A 23,397-nucleotide genomic window follows, 5' to 3' on the forward strand; every position below is an offset into this window, starting at 1 on the left:
GGGGGGGTGTTACTGGGAATTGAACTCATCCCCACATCCCCAGCCCTAGTTTGTATTTTATTTAGAGACAGGGTCTCACTGAGTTGCAGAACACTTTGCTTTTGCTGAGGCTGGCTTTGAACTTGTGATCCTCCTGCCTCAGCCTCCTGAGGTGTTAGGATTACAGGTGTGTGCCACCGTGCCCATTTCTTTCTCATTTACTGGCATGATATATCCTCTAAGGTGTAGCAACACATATGGACACAATAATGTTCTTTTACATGTCTCCAAAGAATTTCATTGTATTTAATTCCCCAAATTTAATAAATTCATTTATCTTGTTTTCAATACAATATTACAATGTATAGTTTTGAACATCTTTTCCTATGTATCCCATAGAAATATGACAAATGCTCAGAAGAAAAATTCCTGGGATAAAGATATGTGTAATCAGAATAAGTGGGTTTTGTTGGGATGCTTTTACAGAGACTGCAGGTGTGTTCCCTCATTCCTACCAGCATGCTGGGGGTTTCTGTCATGCATAACTAGAGGCTACAAAACTTAAAAGTATTTAAAAAATATTTTCCCTCACTATTCTTTTGAGCAGTTTTTAATGTATTTATCAATCTGTGGAGGAAATCTTGGAATCAGTAACACACAGCCCCATACTTTCAGCACTATTTAAACAGGATTCTGTAGCCTGCCTTCCAACCCAACTACCCAATATGTCTGGAAATTACTTCAGTATAAGAAATAACACAGGAGGCCAGCTTAATATTTTCTTGTATTATGCTGTTGTCCTAATGTCATTTAATGAATAATCCATCCTCCCCACTGATTTAAGTGTTGTCTTTATCACAGACTGGATTTGGGTCTATTTTTGGACACTTTGCTATTTCTTAGTGGCTGCTGGCACCCTGCTGCTTTGCAGCCCATCAGATACTATCAACACTTCAACATGACATCTTTAATCTGTTTAGCTAAGTGTGTTTAAATTAAACCAATCTATAAACTTTAGCATTAGAATGTCAAGGTTAAAAAATGTGTTGATTCTCATTTGAATCACCTTATGAAATTCACTGATATAGTCTGAGAAAATACTGCCCTTTTCCCCACATTTTCTGTATTGAAATTTAGGAACATGGAATACCAAGTTTTCCCTTTTACTTGAGTCTTCTCTCCCACATAAAAACAAACAAACAAAAAAGGAAAGAAAGAAAGGCAAGGAAACCACCTGGCCTGTCTAATGAATAGCTCTTTCTGGTCTTGGGATGGCCTGTGGCTAGTCTGTTCATCCTCTTTGCAAACCACCACTGGGTGGACAGCTGGGGCCTTGGGCCAGGGAGCCTGATTATACTCTAACACCCTATACAGCTTCAGGAAAACAAAGTTACCCTAAGTCCAATATGAACAGCAGAAGTTTCATCACAAGCCTGTGGGCTTCTCAAATACAGAGTTCACCAAGGGTCACTCAGCTCTGGGGATGGACTTCCAGTCACTCTGGTGGACAGTGGATATGAAGTGACTGTGCTGAGAGCCTGACAACAATGCTTCATGCTTTAGTTAGGAAAGAGCCCTTCCTCTGCAGTTTTTTTTTTAATTTTTTTAGTTGTTGATGGACCTTTACTTTGTTTATTTATATGTGGTGCTGAGAATCGAACCCAGTGCCTCACACATGCCAGGCAAGCGTGCTACCACTGAGCCACAACCCTGAAGTTTTGTTTTAAGGGACTGAATCAGCAGCATATTCTCTGCATCCTCCAAACTCTAAGTTATGAGGCTTTGTTTTCAGAGTAAGAGCTTCAGAAAGCAACAAAAGATTGGGAGACTAAGATGGCGAAGAGTTCAGAAAATTGCTTGTCTAGAAGATTCAGCCCTGACCTCCTTCACCTACAGAGGTGGCGCGTGGTGCTCAGGCACCAGTGAGGAGCAGGAACCCAGGCTGTGTTGGACCTCTCACTCCCCACCTGAGGGTGGAACTCCAGGCAGGCAGCCTCAGCTTCAGAAAGACTGCTGGGAGCCGAGAGGTAAATATGAAGGAACAGAGGGCTGTGGACCAGGACAGGAGAGTGGAAGTACAGGAAGCCTTGACAGCAAACTGGCCAGAAGAATTTTCATCAAGATCAAGGAAAGAATCAGAGGGGAACCAGTCACAGCACGTACCCTCAGAAAGTCACAATCCATTTAATTAGGACAGAAAATACTACTGTTCTTTCAAAACTGTTTTTTTATAACTTATAGGCATATTATTTGGTTATGTATGTGATCCTATTGGTCTACCTGGTTATAATTCTTGTACGTTTGTTTGCATTTTTTTGGTAATTTTCTAGAACATTCTATCTTATTCAACCTGACTCCCGCTGACGATAAACCAACAGGGAGTACCTCTTTAGCTTCACCAGGGACCTTCCTCTCCTAGCCAGCTCAGTCCCTCTTGGACTCTCTCTCCAAACTTACCCTTCCTATACATTGCTCTCTGACTTCTTAGTTCTCAACCCAAATGCTTTGGTCCCTTAAACACATACATTAAGGCCCATTCTACAACTTGGCTCAGGTTTCTGATTCTGAAATGCCTCTTTTATTCTTTTCCTCTACTTCTCCCTCCTCCCTCTCTTGGTCTTTCTCCCCCCTCTCCCTCCCTTTCTTCTTTCCTAGCATTGGTGATTGAGTGCAGAATGTCACATATGCTAGGCAAGCACTCTACCACTCAACTACATCCCTGGCCCCGTCTACTTTTTGAGACAGCATCTAAGTTGCCCAGGCTGGTCTCAAACTTGGGATCCTCCTGCCTCAGTCTCCTAAACAGCTGGGAATACAAGCATGTGCCACCATGCCTGGCTTTATTCTCTTTCTTTTCCCACCCCCTGTAGTACAAAGCTTCTCCTACCACATATAATTAAAACCCCTTCATGAGGTCTCACTGCCCATGGAAGAAAATCCAAGCTTCTTATTCCATTGAAAAATCAAGCATTTTGGCGGCCTGGTCCTTTCATTCCAATCCATCCCCTATTTTCAATATCCACCACAAATCTTTACTCTTGTTTCAAACCTCACATTTTCCCAGACTCTTCTACATCTCTTGCCTTTTCTCATGCTATACTTTTTCTGTCCTTATTCCCTCCTCTTCCTACATGTCAAGGTCTATCCAGAGAGATCCATCCTTCCCAGAGCCTACCTGGTGACATTCATTCAGTCACATTCTGGTAAAGTCAGCCTTCTGTTACAGTTACTTGCTGTTAGTTGGTCAGGCCCACCACTCAGTCATAAGGCTCACAGAACTCCTGTCTTATTTAGAAAATATTTTCCAAAATACTTGCAAAATACCTTGCATGGAGTGATGTAACTTAAGTTGAGGAACAGAAACCCAGATCCACTCTTAAAAAAATTAAAAGAAATTATTTAGGAAGAGCAAAGAATGGGAATCCAGCTGTGTGTGCTCCAGGGGGCTTTCGGTACAGCTGAAGAGGATGGACAGAGGAAAGCTCTTAAACGAAAACAGAAGTCCATGTAAGCTGTTTTAAAACAAAGACAAGTGGTTGCTGGGCTTTCTGCAGGAGTTGGCATTAGTGTATCGGTGGAGACAGCCTCTGATAGTCCAGCGTCCTTGCACAAGCGGCTTCTCTGGAATACTGGATGCTTCAAGTCTGAAGAATCTTGCATCGTCTGTTATGGGCACACTTGCGAGAGGGCCCTACGTGTCCTCCCAGCTCCATTTTGTTAGGGTCTGACATAAAAGAGTCTGCTTTGATACTGCTATCTTTCATAGAGGCAAGGACTTAATGTGAGTTCTTGATAGTGTAGATGAAATAATACTACATTCTGTCAGAGATCTAACCTTTATAACATTATTGCTATTTCACAGAGGGGGAGATCAAATTTTCCTTATGTATACTACTTAAGTCTTAGTTCTAAGAACATGACTTGCTAGCCAGGCACAGTGGCACATTCCTGTAAATCCGGTGCTTTGAGAGGCTGAGGCAGAAGGATCACACATTCAAGGTCATCCATGGCAACTTAGCAAGACCCTATCTTAAAATAAAAAGGGTTGGGGGTTCAGCTCAGTGGTAAAGAAACCCTGGAGTTCAATCCCCAGGGCTGAGGCAGGGATGGGTGGGGGGAGAGAAAGAAAATAACTTGCTGTGATTGATCACAGAATAAGTGATTTTTAGCAAACCACGGAAAAATTTATTTTTAGAACATGACACCACCATGGCTTAAAAATCATACCTTTGGAGTTATGAAAGCTGTCTCAGATACTGTAGAAAAGTTGGAAGATGCAGGCATAGATGGAATAAGGAGCTTGGATAATGGTAAAATCTAGAAGGTGGGTATGTGATTATTTACTATGAAATTCACTTACCTTTTTTCTGTGCTTAAGATTTTAACAAAATGTTGGAAAAGTCAACAAACAAAATTTGCATGATCAATCACTGTCTTCTGAGCTTGGAGAGAAGATACACAGGGGATACAGGGAAGGGCTGTGTTCCCTGGAGTCACCTGCCATCTCCTGGTGCCTATGAACTCAGTGCCTCACACGCAGTAAGTGCTCAGTAAATTAAGTATTTGTTAAAGAAACACCACCCAGGACATGTCCAGATGATACAGCCCATTATACACGGAGGTTGTATAGCACATGTGGTATCGCCTAGTGTTCCTAGGGCCACAACGAAACAAACAACCTGAGATTAAATCAAGTTCAACAGAATGATTCAATCAGAGATGCTGCAACACAGTATGTAAGAGGCTACTGCTGGTGTAACACAGCAGACTGTTTCAATGAAGATCAGAAAATTAAATAAATAAAAGAATACACTCTAAAAGAATAGGATAAACAGTATAGCATAGTAAATACAGAACTGGTAACAGACCCTTTATTATCATTAGTGAATAGAATGTGCTGTACATAAATGCATGTACCTCTTTTACAGGATTAGCAGTGTGGGGGTCTTACAAGAGCATCACTAAAGACACCTGCATAAAGCACTGAGCTATCACGTTAGTGAAACCAGAATTAGACAGGCAATCAGCATAGATGAAGGTAAATCAAAGTCAGGTCGGATCAAGGAGGCCAATTTTGAGTGAGTCTGGGAAGCTGGAGACTGTTCCCTGAAGGATTGAATATTAATTCCTTCAGAGCCTTTCCTCCACCCTTATCAAGAACCTGCCCCTTCTCCAACCTGTTGCTAAGGTAACCTGTCCCAAGAATTGCCCCTCCCTACAAGGAGGGGTTAAGTGTCCTTGGTTGCATCATCCTGCCTTTCCCCCATCAGGCTACCCGTTCCCCACCTTTTGGCCATCCCACCGAGCATTTTCTAGGCCTAGTCATGTACACAGGAAGGAGAGAGAGAAGGGGAAGAGGGCAGAACAAAAGAAGCCTAGGACATATAAAAAGGGCAGAACGTCTCGCTTCTGGAGGATACCAGGATACCAGCTATGGCCCCCTTCGCCCTCCAGGGAGAAGTCTATGTTACCACATTTTAAATAAACCCCTGCTTTATATGCTTTCTTAGGTGGGCTTCTCTAATGTTCAAACTTCAACATTTGAGGAAGCAGAACTCAACACCAGCAACCAGTGGTATCATAAGTCAGCAACCACATCACTAGGTGAGGGGGCTTTCTGAGCTTCATTATGTTCTTACAGGGCCACAGTCATATATGTAATCTGTCACTGACCAAAACATTTCAATATGGCACATGACTTTATATAATATGGGTAAAATATGCACTAGGAGAATACTAGTCCACTGGGTGGATTTTAAATCACATCATGAAACTGGTGGAATCTGATTCAAGTAAACTGCACATGGGTATAGTGATTAAGAACTTGGGTTCTAAAACTAGTAGAGGTTTAGATCCCAGCTTCACCCTGGTTAGCTGTGTGAATGTGGGCAGCTGGCTTCACCCTCCTAGCATTCATGCTTCTAAAATGGGTATAACAACATTATTTTCTTCTTCCGGGTTTTGTTAAGATATTAAATGACATAATGCATATAGAGCATTTAACATGATACCTTACAGTAGAACACATTTAGCAGAGGTTTCCTTAATGAGAAGGGGCTTGTCTAAAATATAAAGAACGAAGACCAGCAGTCTTCGAGCAAATCTTCATCTGAATGGTACAACTATCAATTTATGCTACCAAGGAAAAGGTCGGACAGCTATATTTCCAAATGTTTTCAATGACACGTCATGTTACTAGAGCAACTTTAAAATAAAGAGATGACACTAAGCACCTAAGGGCTACAAGGATCTGCTTTAAGGCTCCTGCGGCCAGTAACTTCTTTGTTCTCAACCCCAATAATCCCTGTGGTTTCTCAACTGCAGAGGCTGCTCCTACAATAACCCACTCTGCCTCCTGGCTGAGGTTCAAGCCCTCAGGAACCTCTCTAGTCTTTTCTTCTAACTTCCCCTCCTCTCTCATTTCTGCAGAGTGACATTTTCAGACTCTTCTTTTTGGCCCTGCATGGTACCAAGCTCTTCCTGACTGACTGTCCTCAGCGCTACTGCCCCCGGGACAACTCCACAAACCCTTCTCAGCTCAAAGGCCTCCAAGGTCTGGATTCTTTAGCAGTCCACGCTTTAGGCTGCCAGGAGAGCTTTCCTAGGACACAACCTGAAACTATTCCCTTGCTTGGGAGGAAAAGATGACTTTAAAGGTCATTAAATATTTATTTTCTCTCGCATTCAAATTGGAATTTACCTTATTAATGGAAGAAGAAGGAGAAGGAGAAGACGAAGAGGGTGGTGACTGGCTAAGACCTTCAACACAACCAATCTGAGCCAAAATATCCACCTTGAAATAAAAAAGGTGCTCAGTGAACAGGTGAGAAAAAGTAAACCAAAGCCTTTCCCAGGAACAGCAAACGGGTGGCAGGGCTAAATTAGCCACAACAATCTAGCGTGCCACTCACTCCAAACACCACATGCAAAGGCCCCAATCAACAGCAGTGCAGTTTACCTTCTCAAATCTGCTGCCCGGTATCATAATACAGCATCACTGAAGTAATAATAAAGCTGCACAGAAGGAATGGAGCCAAAGTCATGCATGTCGCACAGCCACCAAAACAAACTCCAGGGAAAGGACAGCCAAGGTTTCAAAATGCCAAGGTTCTGAATATTTTGCTTTTAAAGGTACTAGACAAGTGAGAGACCAGCCAGGATCAACAAAGCCACTTTGTCACCTCGAAGCTAACACAGAGGCACCAGTGGGTCCTACCAATCCCTGCTGTGAGCAGGATGGACTGGTCAGTCCATGAACACAGGAGCAAACATCCTGTGTGTGTGTGCCAAGGTTCTCCCTGGCTTGCAGGGCAGCAGCTTTGTGAGATGAGTGACTGACTGGACCCCAAAACGCCAGCCAACGGCCAGACTGCAGCACTGTTGTCAAGAGCACAACTGTGGAGCAGCTTCCTGGCCTCAAATCCCAGCCCCACAGCCGTGCAGTGGGGAGTCAGTGCTGGTGAAGTCTGCAGTGTAGTGAGTGTGTACTTTTCCAGGTATCTCTCATTATTCTCATTTTACAGACGTAAATAAACATAAATCTGGAATTCAATTTATGCACGAAGAAAATCAAGATGCAGTAACATGGACCAGTTTACATTCCCAACTAAAATTAATAAAACTAACAAACAGAAAACTGTTTTCAAATTGCTGGATATCAGGCAATGAACTCTTGGGACACAAGAAATAACAAAGTAAACCCTACAGCTGCCCTAGATTACTGCCTGAAGAGATTTTCCAGGTCACACGTAAGGGATGGAGAACCTACAAAGCACAGGGGTCTCTCACTTGGGGCAGCAGAACTGGCAAGTGAGGCAGAGCACTGCCAAGGACACCCCAGATCTGAAGCTGACACCTGACCAACACCTCATGTGAAGAAACTGCCCCATCAGGGAAAGAATCACATGTCAGAACAAAGGACAATCCTCACAGGGCTGTTCCTCCAGCTGGTACAGAAACTGACCTCACAGTGCACCAGACACAGCAATACAGGGCTCTGCTTCAGTTGAAGGGCAAAAACATGTCTAGAGTGAATGTACTCTGGTCCCACTTGTAGAAGTTTAAAAATAGAACTGGAAAGAAGGAGAGTTTCAAAGTAACTAAAGTCTATACCATATCAAGGCTGAAAAACATTTATGGGAATGCAAAATTATCCACCATATTACAAGGTTAAAAATCACAATGTCTGCCATGTAATAAAAACTGACCAGCATAAGAAAGTGGGAAAATATGACCAATAACAAAGTAAAAACCAGTTGATGCTGACTCGTGATGACACAGATGACAGAATCAGCAATATTTAAGAGCAAGAAGCTTTCAAAAATCATATGGGGAGAGGAAATAGGCAAAATGGACTCCCAAGAGGTGAAAACTTTAAAAGCACCCCCCCCCCAAAAAAAAAACCCAAAAAACAAATTTCAAAACACTCATGTTGAAGCACACTGAATCAATGTAAATCCATGGGCCCACGGTACTAAAACCAGAAGAAAGGAAAACTCAATCACTAGTCTGAGCAGCCATGAAACAACACCTAACTCTGAAAACTGATAATTAAAGAGAAAGCATTCTACATTTATACTCAATTTCTAATTCACGGTAGCTGCCTGGCTCCGGCTGATGGAGGGAAACAGTGGCAAGCCAGTCCGGCCCCAGAAGGAACAACAGCACTGCTTCAGGCAAGGGCTGCACGTGGAGGGAGCCAGGAGGTGAGGGGCTAACAGTGCTAAGTTACACCAGACAGCTTACTGGCAGGAGGAGAAAGCACGTGACGGAGGCAAAAGACTGGCACCGACCTGAACCAGGGTTTGCTCTGATCAACCTCAGCGGCTGAGAGAACGTGAAATGTGCAACATGACCTGTGTTACATTCTTACCTAAAACGTCCAATTGAGTCCATTAAGCCCATAGATAAGTTATATCTATACAACTTGTAGAAAATAACGGGGATAAAGGAACAACTTAGTACCACAAAGAAACAACCAGACAAATCCAGCAGACAGGAATTCTAAAGAACAGTCTAAGTCAGAATTTAAAAGTAGGCCTTGTGCTAGTTTTGATAAAAAGGAAATTTAAAAGGACACAATCAGATGTAATGTAATGTAATGCTGGGTCCCCTCAAGGATACTTGTTCACAAGTCAGCTGTCAAGGACGTTCTGGGACAGTGGGAAAATTAAAACTGGCCTGCATATTAGGTGAGGTAAGAACTTACTGAAAAGGAAAGGTAAAGATTATCCACTTTTAAAAGGCTGCAAACTTCCAGGCCAAGACTTTCCCCAAGGGTATACACAAGGAAAATGAACAGAAAGAAAGTTACCCATTCACCGTTCACTAAGCAAGAAGGCTGTTTGGAGAAGATTGAGGTTTTTTGATTTGTTTGTTTGTTTTGTTTTGAATATCACTTTCCACATGACTACAATAACAAAATCTTTTTCAGACATTTCTCATTTACCAAATATCTAATAACCATGTGCCAACTGTGTTAGAAAGGGGAACAGGAAGCAAATATCTGCTTCCTATGCACAGATACATTTTAAACAGAATGACAAAAGATTTTACTCTTACCCCAAAGGGCCTGAATTCTACCATCTAGTAAAAAATTACCAAGCATGAAAAAAGTGGGAAAATAACAAGGTAAAAACCAATTGACGCTGACTCAGTGATGACACAGATGACAGAATCAGCAATATTTAAGAGCAAGAAGGGTTCAAAAATCAAATGAGGAAACAGGTCAAGTGGTGTCCCAAAAAGTGACAACCTTAAAAGCCCCCCTCAAAAAGCCAGATACCCCTGCCCCTCAAAAAACAAACAAAAAGCATTCAAGTTGAAACCCACTAAATCAATGTAAATCCATGGGCCTAACTGGTAAAAATCCTAACCAAAATACAGAAGAACTTGGAAATTTCCTATTTAGTTCCTTACAAAACTTGAATTTAAAAGTCATGATCTGGTTCTACAGATGAACCTCTATGATGAGAAACACTGTTGGAGAGATAAGTGCACACACCGCTTTAGCAATGAAGATGAACCCAGGACACACCAGATGCACTTAGGCCAGGTGCAGCAAGACCACGGACGGGGAGATACCAAAACAAGTCTAGTTACTTAAAATTCCCCTGCTAGTTCACATGCCAACCCACAGACGTCAATTTCAGGCGTTAATTATTTAAATAATTGGATAATAAATGGAGTGGCAAAATAGATGGGTAATACTTCTGTTACCTTAGACGGTTTATGTACTTTGCTAGCCCAAAGTCTTAACAGGTAGGTTTACACAGGGAATAGATGATGCCACAGCCAGCCAACACAGCTTCCTTTGCGACAGACCTGCCTAACAGAAGTCCAGGTGAAATGGCCTTTTATGGGCACTGCTGACAGCAGCTGCTGACTGCTGCTCAAGGCCCTGATTATTGTAGCTTTCAGGTTGAAAACAAAAACCCTTTGTTTTTGACATTTGTTTCCAATTAGACAAAAACAAGCAACAACAGAAACCACCTTTACAACAGATCTCATTAGCATGTATTCTTGAAAAGTCCCCCAGAGGAATCAAGCTGTCACCTGATAGGAGTCAAGCATCTGAAATGAGGTTAGTATGGACACCAGTACAAAGTCTTCCTTAAAAAGTCCTGTAATCAAGTAGATTCATGTGGGGGATGGGAAGGGTAGCCTTTCCCACACAGGCTTTTAGAGAGGCAAGTTCAGCAGGCAGTTATGAGCCATCTAGGGCATTATAAGTCTCACCTGAGGTAATGAAATAAGCAAATCTAATACTTTCGTGAAGGTTTTTTTTTTTTTTTTTTTTACTGGTTTAAAATGGTCTAAAAATAGCCTTAAGTGGTCTAAAAATGGACTTCTTTTGAGACACAAGAAAGCAAACTATATTGCTCTTCTTATCCCTAAAGGGATAAGAATAATTTTATTGGCTAAAGCCAATAAAAATTACGTCACAACAAATATGATATGGAAAGTTTCTGCATAATAGGAAGAAGTTATGTCCCTAAATAACCACTTAACTTTGTGTATGTATTTAATATCCAAACTGTGAAAAAAGTAATTAACAATCCCAGTGAGTTTTCTGTAAGAGCAGGTGACGTTTTTGATTGTATGACCTATCAGAGGGAAGGACAATGGCTACTGGCAGACAGCTCTCAGGCCTCCAGCCAATGCTTAGAACACACATAGCTGAAATCTGTGCATTTCATAATACTAACACTGTGAAGCACCTTGTGATGTATTTATGACTGAGAAAAATAATTCATTTATTTGTTACTTTTTTTTATGTGGTGCTGAGGATCGAACCCAAGGCCTCGTACCTGCTAAGTGAGTGCTCTACCACTGAGCCACAACCCCAGGCCTGAGAAAAATAATTCAAATAAGCTCAGAGCACTTGGTTACAGTGCAAGGCTTCTTATAAGTTATTGGGAATGGAAAAGATACAATCTTTGCTTATCAGGCTTAGAAATTTACAAATGAGCGATATAATTTGAATTGGAATCACAAATCGTGCTAAGAGAACCCAGAGGAAGGACAGAGGAGGAGTGAAGAGAAACAAAAGCAGGTTTCATGAAAGACATCGTGTGTGAGCTGAACCTCAAACGGGTAGATGGATGACAGTAAATGGAAGGAGTGTGCCGCCATCCCTAGGAGAGTCAAGGGTGCAGAGAACAGGTGGACAGCCCCAGGGCCGGGTGCACAGCCAGTGTGGCTGCAGCAGACACATCCCTAAGGGCATGGATGGGGCCATGCAGAGGACTCAGAAATGTAACCATAAGTTCAGATGAATTTCTTCTACAGTTTCCCCACGTGCAGGTGTTCAGAGTCTGCTTGCGGAACTTTGCCTTACTCAAAGTAGTGACTGCCTCCTGGGACAGCCCTCTGACTTATAGCAGATAGCTGGTTCAGGAGCCAATATAGAGTCCCTAGAGTTTCTTAAGCAAAGAACTGACATATTTAATGGCTTGTTTTAGAGGTATATAAGAGAACAATTATTAAACCACTACTAAGTACCAACTATTGTTCTAAATACTTTAGGACCGTTTTTTTCATTTACTATTCTTTCCAATAATCCTATGAGGTTGTAGAAGTGAGGCACAGAGAGATTAAATAGCTTACCCTAAGTCACACAGAAAGTATGAGACTGGGATTAAAACCTAGGCAATTTGGCCTGGAGCCTGATGCCACGCTATGCTACCTCTGCAGGATGATTTCAGAGAGAGACTCCATTACGGCATTGCAATGGTTCTCAGTCCTTCCCCTCCCCTTACATATATAAAGAACAGAGAACATACCTATCAATAATGAGGGCTTATGATAGCACTTGGGAGTTTTAAAATAGAATAAAAGGAGGGCACAGAAAAAAAGTAACATTCAGGGAAGGTCAGGAAGAGAAACTAGTTTTGTGGGGAAATCATAAGCAATTTTGAAGCTGAGTTTGAGATACAGAAGAGACTAGCAGACAAGAACTGTTGGGCAAAAAACTAGAAATTGGGCAAATGGGAAACTCAAGAGTGGGAGACATTTTTAAAGAATCATCTCTATGATTAGGGAGGGTATAAGAGGAGAAAGGATGGAACAAAAAAGAAGGACAGAGGAGCCCCTGGAAAGGGAAGAGGTGGGAAGGAAGAACAGTACTTCTGAAATATCTCCCATGTATCCGCCACCCTTTACCCTGCGGCCTCCCCTGCCAACCCCCAGGAAGCAGGCGTCTGACCTCAGCCAGACATCAGCCTGGGTCTGACCCCAAAGCTTCCCCTGCCCCGCAGGCCTTGGTGGGGGTGAAGGGAGACCAGGAGAAACTGAAGCCAAGGAAGAGAGAGATTCGAGGAATTCCGTGTCATTAAGATTTTAACAAAATGAGAAGCAGAGTTTTTCCAATTATGCATATCTTTCTAGTATTTAAAGAAAACAGAAAAATCTCTCAAGCCCAAATCCTTCAGATAAAACACACAGGTTTATCAAACTTTTAATTAAAGTTTAATCCCATTGTTATTAAGTACAAGAATATCTTTCCAATAACTTCTCCAAAGTAAGGATTCTAACAGAAGCAGAGATCTGAGTTTTTAAAGATGTACAGTGAGAACCTTTTTAGAACCGAGGCAATTGACATAACTTGTCCATCAATGAATGGGTGACAGAGACAAGGACAGCTATTAATGTGACTTTTAACAGTTTCTGGGACTCACCACCACCTGCTGCTGACTTTTCCTAGTGGTACAGTGCTAATATGAAACTGTAAAACCAGAGAACAGGGAGACTGGGATCACCCATGGAAATGACCCTCCCCTTCCAAAGGCCATGGGCTGGCCGTCCTCAACCACCTCACACGAAACCTGTATTCCAGGAAGACAACAATCAGAGCTGTGCTCACGCAGGGAGGGGTGTGTGTATGTGTGCTTAAACACATGTTAAATATAACATCACCCACACTGAGGTGCCTTTCAAAAAGAAGTTCTGCATCACCCCATCTACACATCTCAACCCCACATCCCTCCTATGGCAGCCATGGCATAGCATCCTGTGCTTCACTGGACCAGCCCTGATGACAGACACGTCATTTCATTTTGCTATTAGAAACAAAGCTGCAGCGTAAGCTTCTTGTCCAGAGCCCATGATCTGGGAGCGGACGTGCAGGATGAGCTCTGCACTGCTGGGTGAGCTAATGCACCGCAGAGACCACATCACCAACCACCCCAAAAAGCTTCGCCAATTTACCCTTCACCAGCTTGGTATCAGAACTCCTCCCTGACCACACCTTTGTCCCACCAGGTATTACTGAAATGTTCTCATCCTCTGCTATTTGATGGAAGAAGCTTGGAATGGCAGTTTCCCCAAGTTAGATATATATTATATTATATGTAATTTATCTATATATATGTATACATATATAAAATATATATTTTAAACAATGAACCATTTCTTTATACCTTTTGCCCATTTTTTCCTGAGTTGTTTATTTTTTTCTTATAGATTTACAAGGGTTCTTTGTATGTTAATGGAACTATCCTACATCTGTATAACCTATTAGAAGTACTTTTCCTAGTTTAATATTACTTTTTGACTTAAATGTACTGATTCCCTCTGTCTGCTAGACATGTATCAGGTTTAGAAATGCATTCCAGAGTCAAAGGTCATTTTAAAAAAAAAGTTGCCTATATTACTTGTCTCAAAACAAAGCCATGCCCTGGGAGACAGCAAGGGCCAGAGAATGGGCAAACCTGGGAGCAAAAAAATTTAAAGCTACCAACCAATAATGGTTGTCTGGTTTCTCACTCAAAACACCTTTCAGAGCATTTAAAAAAACATACCATATTTATAGCCTATTTAAATCATTCTCATATCCCAGATAACCGAGATTGGAGATAGCTGTTAACTTATTAGTTCTTACATTAAATTCAAATAAATTAATCATGGTCAGACTTTCTGGATTTTATTTTCACTTGTAGCTCAACTTTTCTTTGTTTTCAAAGGATTTGATTTAGGGCTGGGGTTGTAGCTCAGTGGTAGAGCACTTGCCTTGCATGCAGGAGACATTGGGTTCGATTCTCAGCACCACATAAAAATAAATAAATAAAATAAAGATATTGTATCCATCTATAACTAAAAAAAAAAATTTTAAAATAAGGATTTAGTGTTAGACTGGATTAATAAAATCCAGTTTTTCAAAAATTGGATTTACTATTTTCTTAATAACCTGGAAAAAAATTAAGATTTATACTAATCAGTTATCACTACACTTGAATACTGCTAATTTATATTACTTTTTAACAAAACAAGATTTGAATCTTTGAGTTTGTGTCATTGGCTAGTCTTTCCTAAGACAACGGCTGAGGTACGTTCCCAGAATTAAAGAGGCTGCTTCCTCCATTCACTCTATGGTCACTCCATCGTGTTCCCCTCTTATTAAAATGCTGCCCTTTACTTTCACACAAGCCCACTTCATGAGGATGTCTTTACATAATTCAGGGAATCTCAAATGGATTGCATCTGCTCCCAGGGGACACTTGGCAACATCCGTGGCTGCCACAGCTGTGTGTGCGCATCCTGCAGCACAAAGGAGGGGGTGGGGCAGGGGGTGGCTGTGGGAGGCATCAGGCCTCTAATGTCAACAGTGCTCAGCTTGAGAATCCCTGGAAAACCAGGTAAGGTGAAAGTACTATTTCTTTACATGTCATAGTGAGTAACCTTTAAGTGACCAATGTTCAAGGATTATAGTAACAAAGGGTAGAAAGATGTTTAACTGCTGTGATCATGTTGTCTCGATTCTTTTTTTTTTTTTGGAACGAGGTATTGACACTAAGGCGTTTAACTACTGAACCACATCTGCAACCCTGTTTTACATTTTATTTAAAGACAAGAGTCTCGCTGAGTTGCTCATAGCCTTGCTAAGTTGCTGGGGCTGGCTTTGAACTTGCAATACTTCTTCCTCAGCCTCCTGAGCTGCTAAGGTTACAGTGTGCACCATGGTACCTGGTTTGCCTCTGAATTTTAAAGATCTGGGACAGACAACTTGTAACTCTTGATATGTATAAAAACTATTTTTAAATGTACAGAATCTACAGTTAATCTATGGCAATAGTACTCTGATAGCACTTTTAGAAGGTTTAGAGGATAGAGCATGTAAGCAAAATCACATCCTTGAAAAGGATTAGGCTTAACATAATTTAAAATACTTTATGTAGTTAAAAAAATTACCAAGAAATAACACCTCATAAAGCCCCCCCCATTTTTGATACTGGAATTGAACCCAGAGGTGTTTAACCACTGAGCCACATCCCCAGCTCTTTTTTATATTTTATTTAGAGACAGGGTCTTGCTGAGTTGCTTGGGGCCTTGCTCAGTCTGAGGCTGACTTTGAACTTGTGATCCACGTGCCTCAGCCTCCCCAGCCACTGAGATTACAGGCATGCACTGAACCTAGTGCCCATTTGTTCTTAAAGATGTACATGGCAACAACATTTTGATACCCATCTTCTTTGATACCCATGTCACTCATTCTGATTAAGCATTAAGTATATAAATGTACTAAGCACATTCACCTAAACTGGTCAAATTTTAATAAAAACAAATGTAAAGTTCTGCTATTATTTCTCTCAAATTATTTTAACTCTTCTAAGTCTTCTTAAAGCAACATGATAATTGCACAACTGCTGAATGCCTGGATCTGCTCAGAACTTTTACCTTCTAGGGCAGCATGAGGGGCCTCCAACTCTGACAGAGGGAGCCCTGTTCTCAGGCCCCGATCCTGCCCAAGCTCTGACACTGACTACCTCCACAACAGAACCCTTCTCTTCTTTCCAGAGAGTATTTGCAACTTTGGGATTTGTGTTCACAGACTTTTAAAAGCAACTTTTGACATCTATCTTTTTTTTATCATTGATTCTGAAAACAGTTTTTAGCAGGCTTAACAGGCGAGTTCTTTGTTAATACCCAGCAGAAATGCCACACAACAAACCTAAAAGTTACTCTGCATATGCATTAGGGAATGACAATAGCTATGACCCAGCACAAGCTGTCATCAATGCACGTTGCCTTCAGGAAAGCCACGGTAACCAGGACAATGTGAAACATACCTGGTTGCTGCTGTTGGAGGCTGCCGAATTCACTTGAGCTGTACTTGCTGAGAGGGAATCAAGGAAAGCTTGGTCAGCCACTGAATTTCCACATGAAAACTGATCTTTTCCATCATTAGGTAACATCTAAATATTAGAAAAAAACCACAATTATTTTCATAGATTAGGGTCATTTCACAGTGGGAGCCTCTGAGGGCAAGTAAGCGTTAGCTTCTGTTCTGGAAAAGGGCTTCATGTTCTTTGAGGCTAAAAATTCTCCTCTAAGCACTGCTTTTGCTGCATTCTACAATTTTGATAAGTTGTATTTTCATTTTTACTTGAACTGTTATTTCTATTGATATTATTTCTTCTTTGATTCATATGCTATTTAGAATTGTATTTAAAAATTCCCAGTATTTGCGGATTTTCCAACTATCTTTCTGTACCGATTTTGAGTTTGACTCCACTGTGGTCTCAGAGCAAATATTTTATGTGTTCTCTCTTTTTTTTTTAAGGAGTATGTACTTAAAAATTTTTTTTTAAATTAAAAAAAAATTGTGTGTGTTGGGGATCAAACTAAGAACCTTTGTGCACACTAGGCAAGCATTCTACTACCCCTGAGCTACACACCCAGGCCTCTCCTTTTAAACATGCTGAGGTATGTTTTATAGTTCAGAACATGGTCTGTCTTGAGGATGTTTCACGTGAATTTGGGGTGAAAGTTCATTCTGTTGTTGTTCTATGAGGCAGTCCACAGACAGCCATTATATCCAGTTGACTGACAGTGCTGTTGAGTTCAACTAGGTTCTTACTGAATTTTTGCCTGTTGGATCTGTTCATATTTGACTTAGGTGGTCTATATTCTTAAAGAACAAGCAAACCCAAGAATGTGTGAAAACACTATTTCTTTCTAGAAGTAAGTGGAATTCTAGAAAATAAAATGCCAATATCAACTTAAACCCTCAGACTTTTCCTAATCTTGTTCACTTTTAGGATTCCAGATACATAGCACACAGAGCTAACACAGGATTAAATCTCATACCCATGGACTGAGCTCAGAGGCCTGTGAACCATGGGGACAAGGTTGGGGTGTGTGGGTGTACGTATCTGAAGGAAGATCTACAGATCTCCTGAGATTCTCCTGAAGGTTTCAGACTCCCCAGCCCTCCCTCTCAATCAAGGACAGACAGGCAGCCTTCCTTCCCACTCCATAGCTGGGCCCCAGGGAAACACCTTCAGGGCACTCTTGCCCTCCACTGGAGCTGGCTGAAGCACTTCTTGATCTATCTTCAACTTGACTAATAAGCACCAGAGGCGAGAGGCAAGCGCACCAAGTACCTATTACTCTTTGAGACACCTAGAGACTACCAGCAGGGGGTGCCAGGCAGTTGACTCAGAAGAGGGTTTTGTCTCTGATGGGTCTGTCCCAAGCAGGGACCTCCTTCAGGGTGTTGTGACACTGTCCTTGGGACCTATCACAGCAGAGCACAAGGCAATTCTCATAGCTGGGCACTCAAGCCACTCTTCTGCATAAGAAAACGGGAGAAGGAACTGAGAGGCGTGTCCTTTGAGAAAATCTGTTTAAATTTTGTGAATTGACTACAATAAACATATTCAGGCACCAGCTATTACACAACACTAGCAAAGGAAAAGTAAGAATTTTAATTCAGAAATACTAAAAGGAACTTAATCTAAATGTCTGTAGTTACTCTTTGGAGCTTGGATCTATAGGTAATATATTTTCTTAGTTTCTCTTCAATGTATTTTCCATATTTTATACAATTTGCATTTATTTCTTTTATAATTATTACTTTTGCATTTTTATGATTTTTTTGACAAATATTACTGTCTTCTGGCTGTGCTTTGACAAATGATGAAAAGATGCTTGAAGTTCTTACTTCTACGTAGTCTGTGGGGACGAGCCCTCGCTCTCCTTTGCTGTTTCTTCCTTCCAGCCATCCTCCACCCACATCCTGATAAAGTTACCAAGAAAGAAAAGAAAAAGACCACAGTTAGAATTTCCTGTAGAAATTTCACTTTGGAAATTGTTATAAATGTATTTGTAAAATATTACAAATATAAATTGTTAGACTGAAAATCGATAAACATCAAGATTCTTATTACTTCAGAGTTAACACTATACAAAATTTTAAATTTTTAAATCTTTTTTACTCCAGAAAATGATGTGATTTACAAACAAGCCAAATAGCACTTTGATAATAAGTGATCAAAGACTGAAAACAGCCTTTCCCTAGATCACCATCATCTGTGATTTCTATTCACTCTGTGGCAGATGACAAAAATAGTCTGCAGTTTTGTCAAGTGAAGAACGCACATCCCCATCCTGCACCTGTACTGCCTGTTGTGACCTCTCTGGCCAACACAACAAGGTGGAAACAGTCTAGGGGCATTTAGAGCCTGTCCTTAAGGGGCTCTACACACTGTAGCTCATTCTTTTGGAACCCCAAGCCACCATGTGAATTAATTTGAGATGTTAGATGATGAGTCTTCCTGTAGCTCAACCCAAAGCCAGCCCTGCAGCCCAGGAGAACTGTGAGATACATGGATGAGGCTCCCTCAGACTATTTAGCCCCTGGGTGGGCATCAGGTGACTGGAGACACCAGCATTCCAGACCAGAAGAACCACTGGCTGACAAGTAGGTTCCTGTGCAATAACACACAGGTGTTGGTCTGAACCACAAAGTTTTGGAAACATCTGTCATGCAGCAAAAGCTAACTGATTCATGGTTGTTTTTTTTTTTCCCAGATAAAAGATATTAATAGACTTAAATTATGCTGCAGAAGTCTATATCAAGTTTCCCAGTTTTCTACATATTATCACCACAAAATTCTACTTTTTTCTTCTGAAGATAGTTTTCTTACATTTGTAAATAATGCCATAATTAGTTAATAATTATCTGAATCTGGATAACCACATTCTTACTTAATTAACACAAAATCTGAATGCATTTATGGGGTGCCATGTGATATTTCAATACACAAATACACTGTGTAATGTTCAAATCATGGTAAATTTAATTATCTCCTCAAACATTTATTATTTCTTTTTGGTGAAACCATTCAAAATTCTTTTTTTTTTTTTTTAGCTTTTTTGAAATATACATTATAGTTATCTAACCATATTTTTTTAAAAAATAATTTTAAATTACAACTTTGATACTTTTTGAAGCCAAGAGTGACTGGAAGAAATACTATTTTACTAAGAAAATGAAGAAATACTCAGTGGACAAAAAATTATGCAAATAAAAAAATTTTTACTACCATTGAAAATGGAGGGCTGGGGTTGTGGCTCAGCAGTAGAGTGCTCACCTAGCATGTGTGCGGCCCTGGGTTCGATCCTCAGCACCACATATAAATAAATAAAAATAAACATATTGAGTCTAACTACAACTAAAAAAAAATAAATGTTTTTTTAAAAAAAGAAAATGGCACCTAGGGCTGGGGCTGGGGCTCAGAGGTAGGGCACTTGCCTGGCATGTGTGAGGCACTGGGTTTGATTCTCAGCACTCGTATAAAGAAATAAAATCTATCAACAACTAAAAAAAATATTAAAAAAAAAAAGAAAATGGAACCTATTTGCTAATATATACCTAACAAATCATCCAAAATTAGTACATGTACTTGGTTCTACCCAGTAATTCTTTTTTGCATCTAAGGCAATAAAAATAGGTCCTTAAAATACTGTCACTATGAAGACCCTACCATCACCTCTGCCAACTGCCTTGTCCTTCCCTGACCTTAGTGCTGCCAGTCCTCACTCTGCATCTGGGGACGCACCTGTGTCTGCTCCTTCCCTTCTCCCAACAGCACCCTCAGCTTTCCTGGCACCTTGCTCCAGCCTGCTCTCCAGCTCTGCACCACCAGGTTTCAACGGCCGCCACCCTGCAGGGCAGGACTGGCAGTTCACTGCTCTTCCCACCTGGTATGTCCAAAGTTAACATTCTTGGACATACCTGACCAACATCCTTTAACGCAGCTGCCATTCTCAGGTGCAAAGGCCGAGCGCCTCAGCAACCCTTGCCTTTTTCCTCTGCTTAAGCACTGCGTCCCACAGGCCTGGCGCTCCAAGCTTTCTCCTCCATCTTTCACCTCCTATTGCCATAACTCAAAATCACGTCCTGAGACTCCAGCCTCCTCTACAACAATAACAACGAAAGCCACCACTAGCCTCCAAGGAAGGCACAGCTCACTAGACGAAGCCCATAGTCGATAGCCTGGCTCCCAGAGGGGTCTGATAGTTTTGAAAAACAGTTTTCTTAGTCTATTTCCTACCAGCTTATACACACCTGTGCTCTAGGACACCTGTTTACACGTAACAGGCCACAGAGCAGACAAAAAAAGGACAGGCTTCAAAGATGAACAGATGTAACTTTGACTCTTCTTCAGTCACTTACAAGCAGAGTGATCACGGGCAAGTTACCTAATCTGAGCATCCCATGCCCACCTCGGGGACTTCATGGCAAAACACATTCAAGATTACGTACATTGCACTTGCCAAACACCTGGCTCTAAACTGTTAACAAATGATAATTGAGATGGCTAAAACAACAACAAAAAAACACTGAATGCTTTTGAATCTGTACACCTTTGATGCAACTACTCTGTCTGGGATGTCTTGGCAGTCCTGTCTGAAGAAACCTCAATAGAGCTTCAAGATCATCTAGTCAGATTTCCTTTTGCATCAAAGCTCATTCTGGTTAAAACAAATAGAAATAGCCTCCTCCTCTGCTGAGCTGCCAACAGCAACTGGCCAATAACTCCGCACCCTGAGGTAGATCTCCTTGAATTCCTCTTCTATCACAAGTTCCTACGGAGAAGGAGGTCTGACTGTCTTGAGGTTTACTCTTCAGGGTACCTGGTACACAGTCTCATGCACAGTAGGAAGGAGCCCAGTGAAATTACTGAATGAAAAATAATATTTTGGATGAACTTCAAATCTACAATGCTTTAGTTTATGGAATAAAAGGATGCTGAACACATTTTCTAGGACATGTATTCCCAAAGGATAAACCCAGGAAATGGGAAATTGCTTTAAAAAAAGTATGGCTACAGAAAACATGATCTTCTGCACTAACCTATCAAACTCGAGGTTGAGTGTATCTAATACTGTTTACTAACATTAACACTCTAGTGAGTTTTTAAGCTCAATTTTCAAATCAGCAAAGTTTTATGTGGCTATGGATATTGGGCTAATGGGTTATTTGATAATATTAGGAAACTGATTATCTTTTTTCGGGGGGGATACTGGGGATTGAACTCAGGTGCACTCAACTGCTGAGCCACATCCCCAGCCCTATTTTTTGAATTTTATTTAGAGACAGGGTCTCACTGAATGGCTTAGCACTTCGCTATTGCTGAGGATGGCTTTGGACTCACGATCTTCCTGTCTCAGCTTCCTGAGCCACTGGGATTACAGGCATACGCCATGGCCAGGAAATCAATAATTTTGTTGGGTGGGATAGAATGGTATTGTCATTATGTCTAAAACCAGCTCCATTTCTCAGAGATACATATTGAAATATTTTGTTTGGTTTTGTATTGTAAGCCAGGATCTTGGTATGTTGTCCAGGCAGGCCTCAAATTACTGGGCTCAAGCAAACCTCCTGCCTTGGCCTCCCGAGTGTCCGGAACTACAGAAAAGCACCACTGTGCCATGCTTGAAATCTTTATGCATGAAATGATACAATGAAATCTGCTTCAAAAATGACACTGAATGCTTTTGAATCTGTACACCTTTGATGCAAGGTGTCAGGAGAGGGAAGCTAGAGGGATAATCAGGAGTAGAGATGACATGAGACTGACCACGGTGGGCTGATAATTACTGAAACTGGATAATGGGACGATGGGGACAAAGATATGGTTAATATATTCTCTCTCCCAATATGTATTTGAAATTTTATAAAATAATTTAAAAATGAAAATAATGTGCCTACTGCAGGCCAGACAGTACACATAGTCTAGCGTACAAAGGGCAAGGAAACAGAAGAACCTGGTTTCCAGCCTCAAGGAACTCCTTGGTTCATGTGGGAAGCAGCCACACACACACAGTGGGTACAGCAGGACAGGGCAGGCAGTCTCACAGGGCCTCACAGAGTACTCAGTGATGGCCCCAAGGATTCCACTCCTTCTGGAGAAGACATCCTTTAAAACCATGGATAGGATTTTCTATTGTGTTTTAAGACACAGACACATCAGGGTGGAACATCTGTGAGGAGGCATGCCAGGCAGGGCAACGACACGAGCAAGAGTGCAGTCACAACAAATGGGTCTGTGTGCTTGTGAGAGCGTGCGCATAAGTGCTTGTAAGAGACCAAGTGTGAGAATGTGACTGTGAACCTGTAAATGTGCATTTGTAAATGTCTGTAGACACTAAGTGTGAGAGTGTGTTGGTACGAGTCTGTAAGAGTGTGTGGTGGTGCAAGTGTGTTTATGAGTGAGGATGTAAGTGTGTGGCTATGTACGGGGTGCACATGCCTGTGCATACGTAAGAGAGGGTGTGCATATGTTGGAAAGCTGGAGAGGAAGGACGGGGCCAGAAGGCAGGTGTCTTGTAGACCTACAGCTGGCAGTTTGAACAGGCCACAGGGGGAGAAGGGCCAGCCAGGAAGGCACCCAGTCCAGGCACCAAGGGGAGGGCTTCACTCAAGGCAGTGACAGTAGAGACAGAGAGGGGAAAGGCTAGATGTGAGCAAGTGTAAGGCCAGCGTCTTTCTGTGATGTACAGCTGTAGCTGAGGAGAATGAATGGGTGCGTTCCACATTAGAAAAAAAGAGACTTCAGGAAGAGGACTGGCTCAGCATGTGTGGTGAGCCTGTAGATCCCACACCACAGGATGTTTGAAGGGCTTATGAAA

The 23,397-nt window shown here is 41.5% G+C and overlaps 1 protein-coding gene across 1 annotated transcript in view; it reads right to left on the minus strand.

Annotated features, from left to right (window-relative positions):
• The window catches only part of Snx9 (sorting nexin 9), a 67,927-nt gene that overhangs the window by 38,011 nt on the left and 6,519 nt on the right, over nucleotides 1–23,397 (minus strand). Inside the window, exons 3-4 of the mRNA XM_015498649.2 lie at nucleotides 18,422–18,496; nucleotides 16,545–16,670 (exon numbers count right to left, since the gene is read on the minus strand). Of these exons, the coding sequence (XP_015354135.2) occupies nucleotides 16,545–16,670; nucleotides 18,422–18,496 (201 nt within the window). The remainder of the gene's footprint in view (nucleotides 1–16,544; nucleotides 16,671–18,421; nucleotides 18,497–23,397) is intronic.

Source organism: Marmota marmota, unplaced genomic scaffold (assembly GCF_001458135.2).
Source record: "Marmota marmota marmota unplaced genomic scaffold, marMar, whole genome shotgun sequence".
NCBI lineage: Eukaryota > Metazoa > Chordata > Mammalia > Rodentia > Sciuridae > Marmota > Marmota marmota.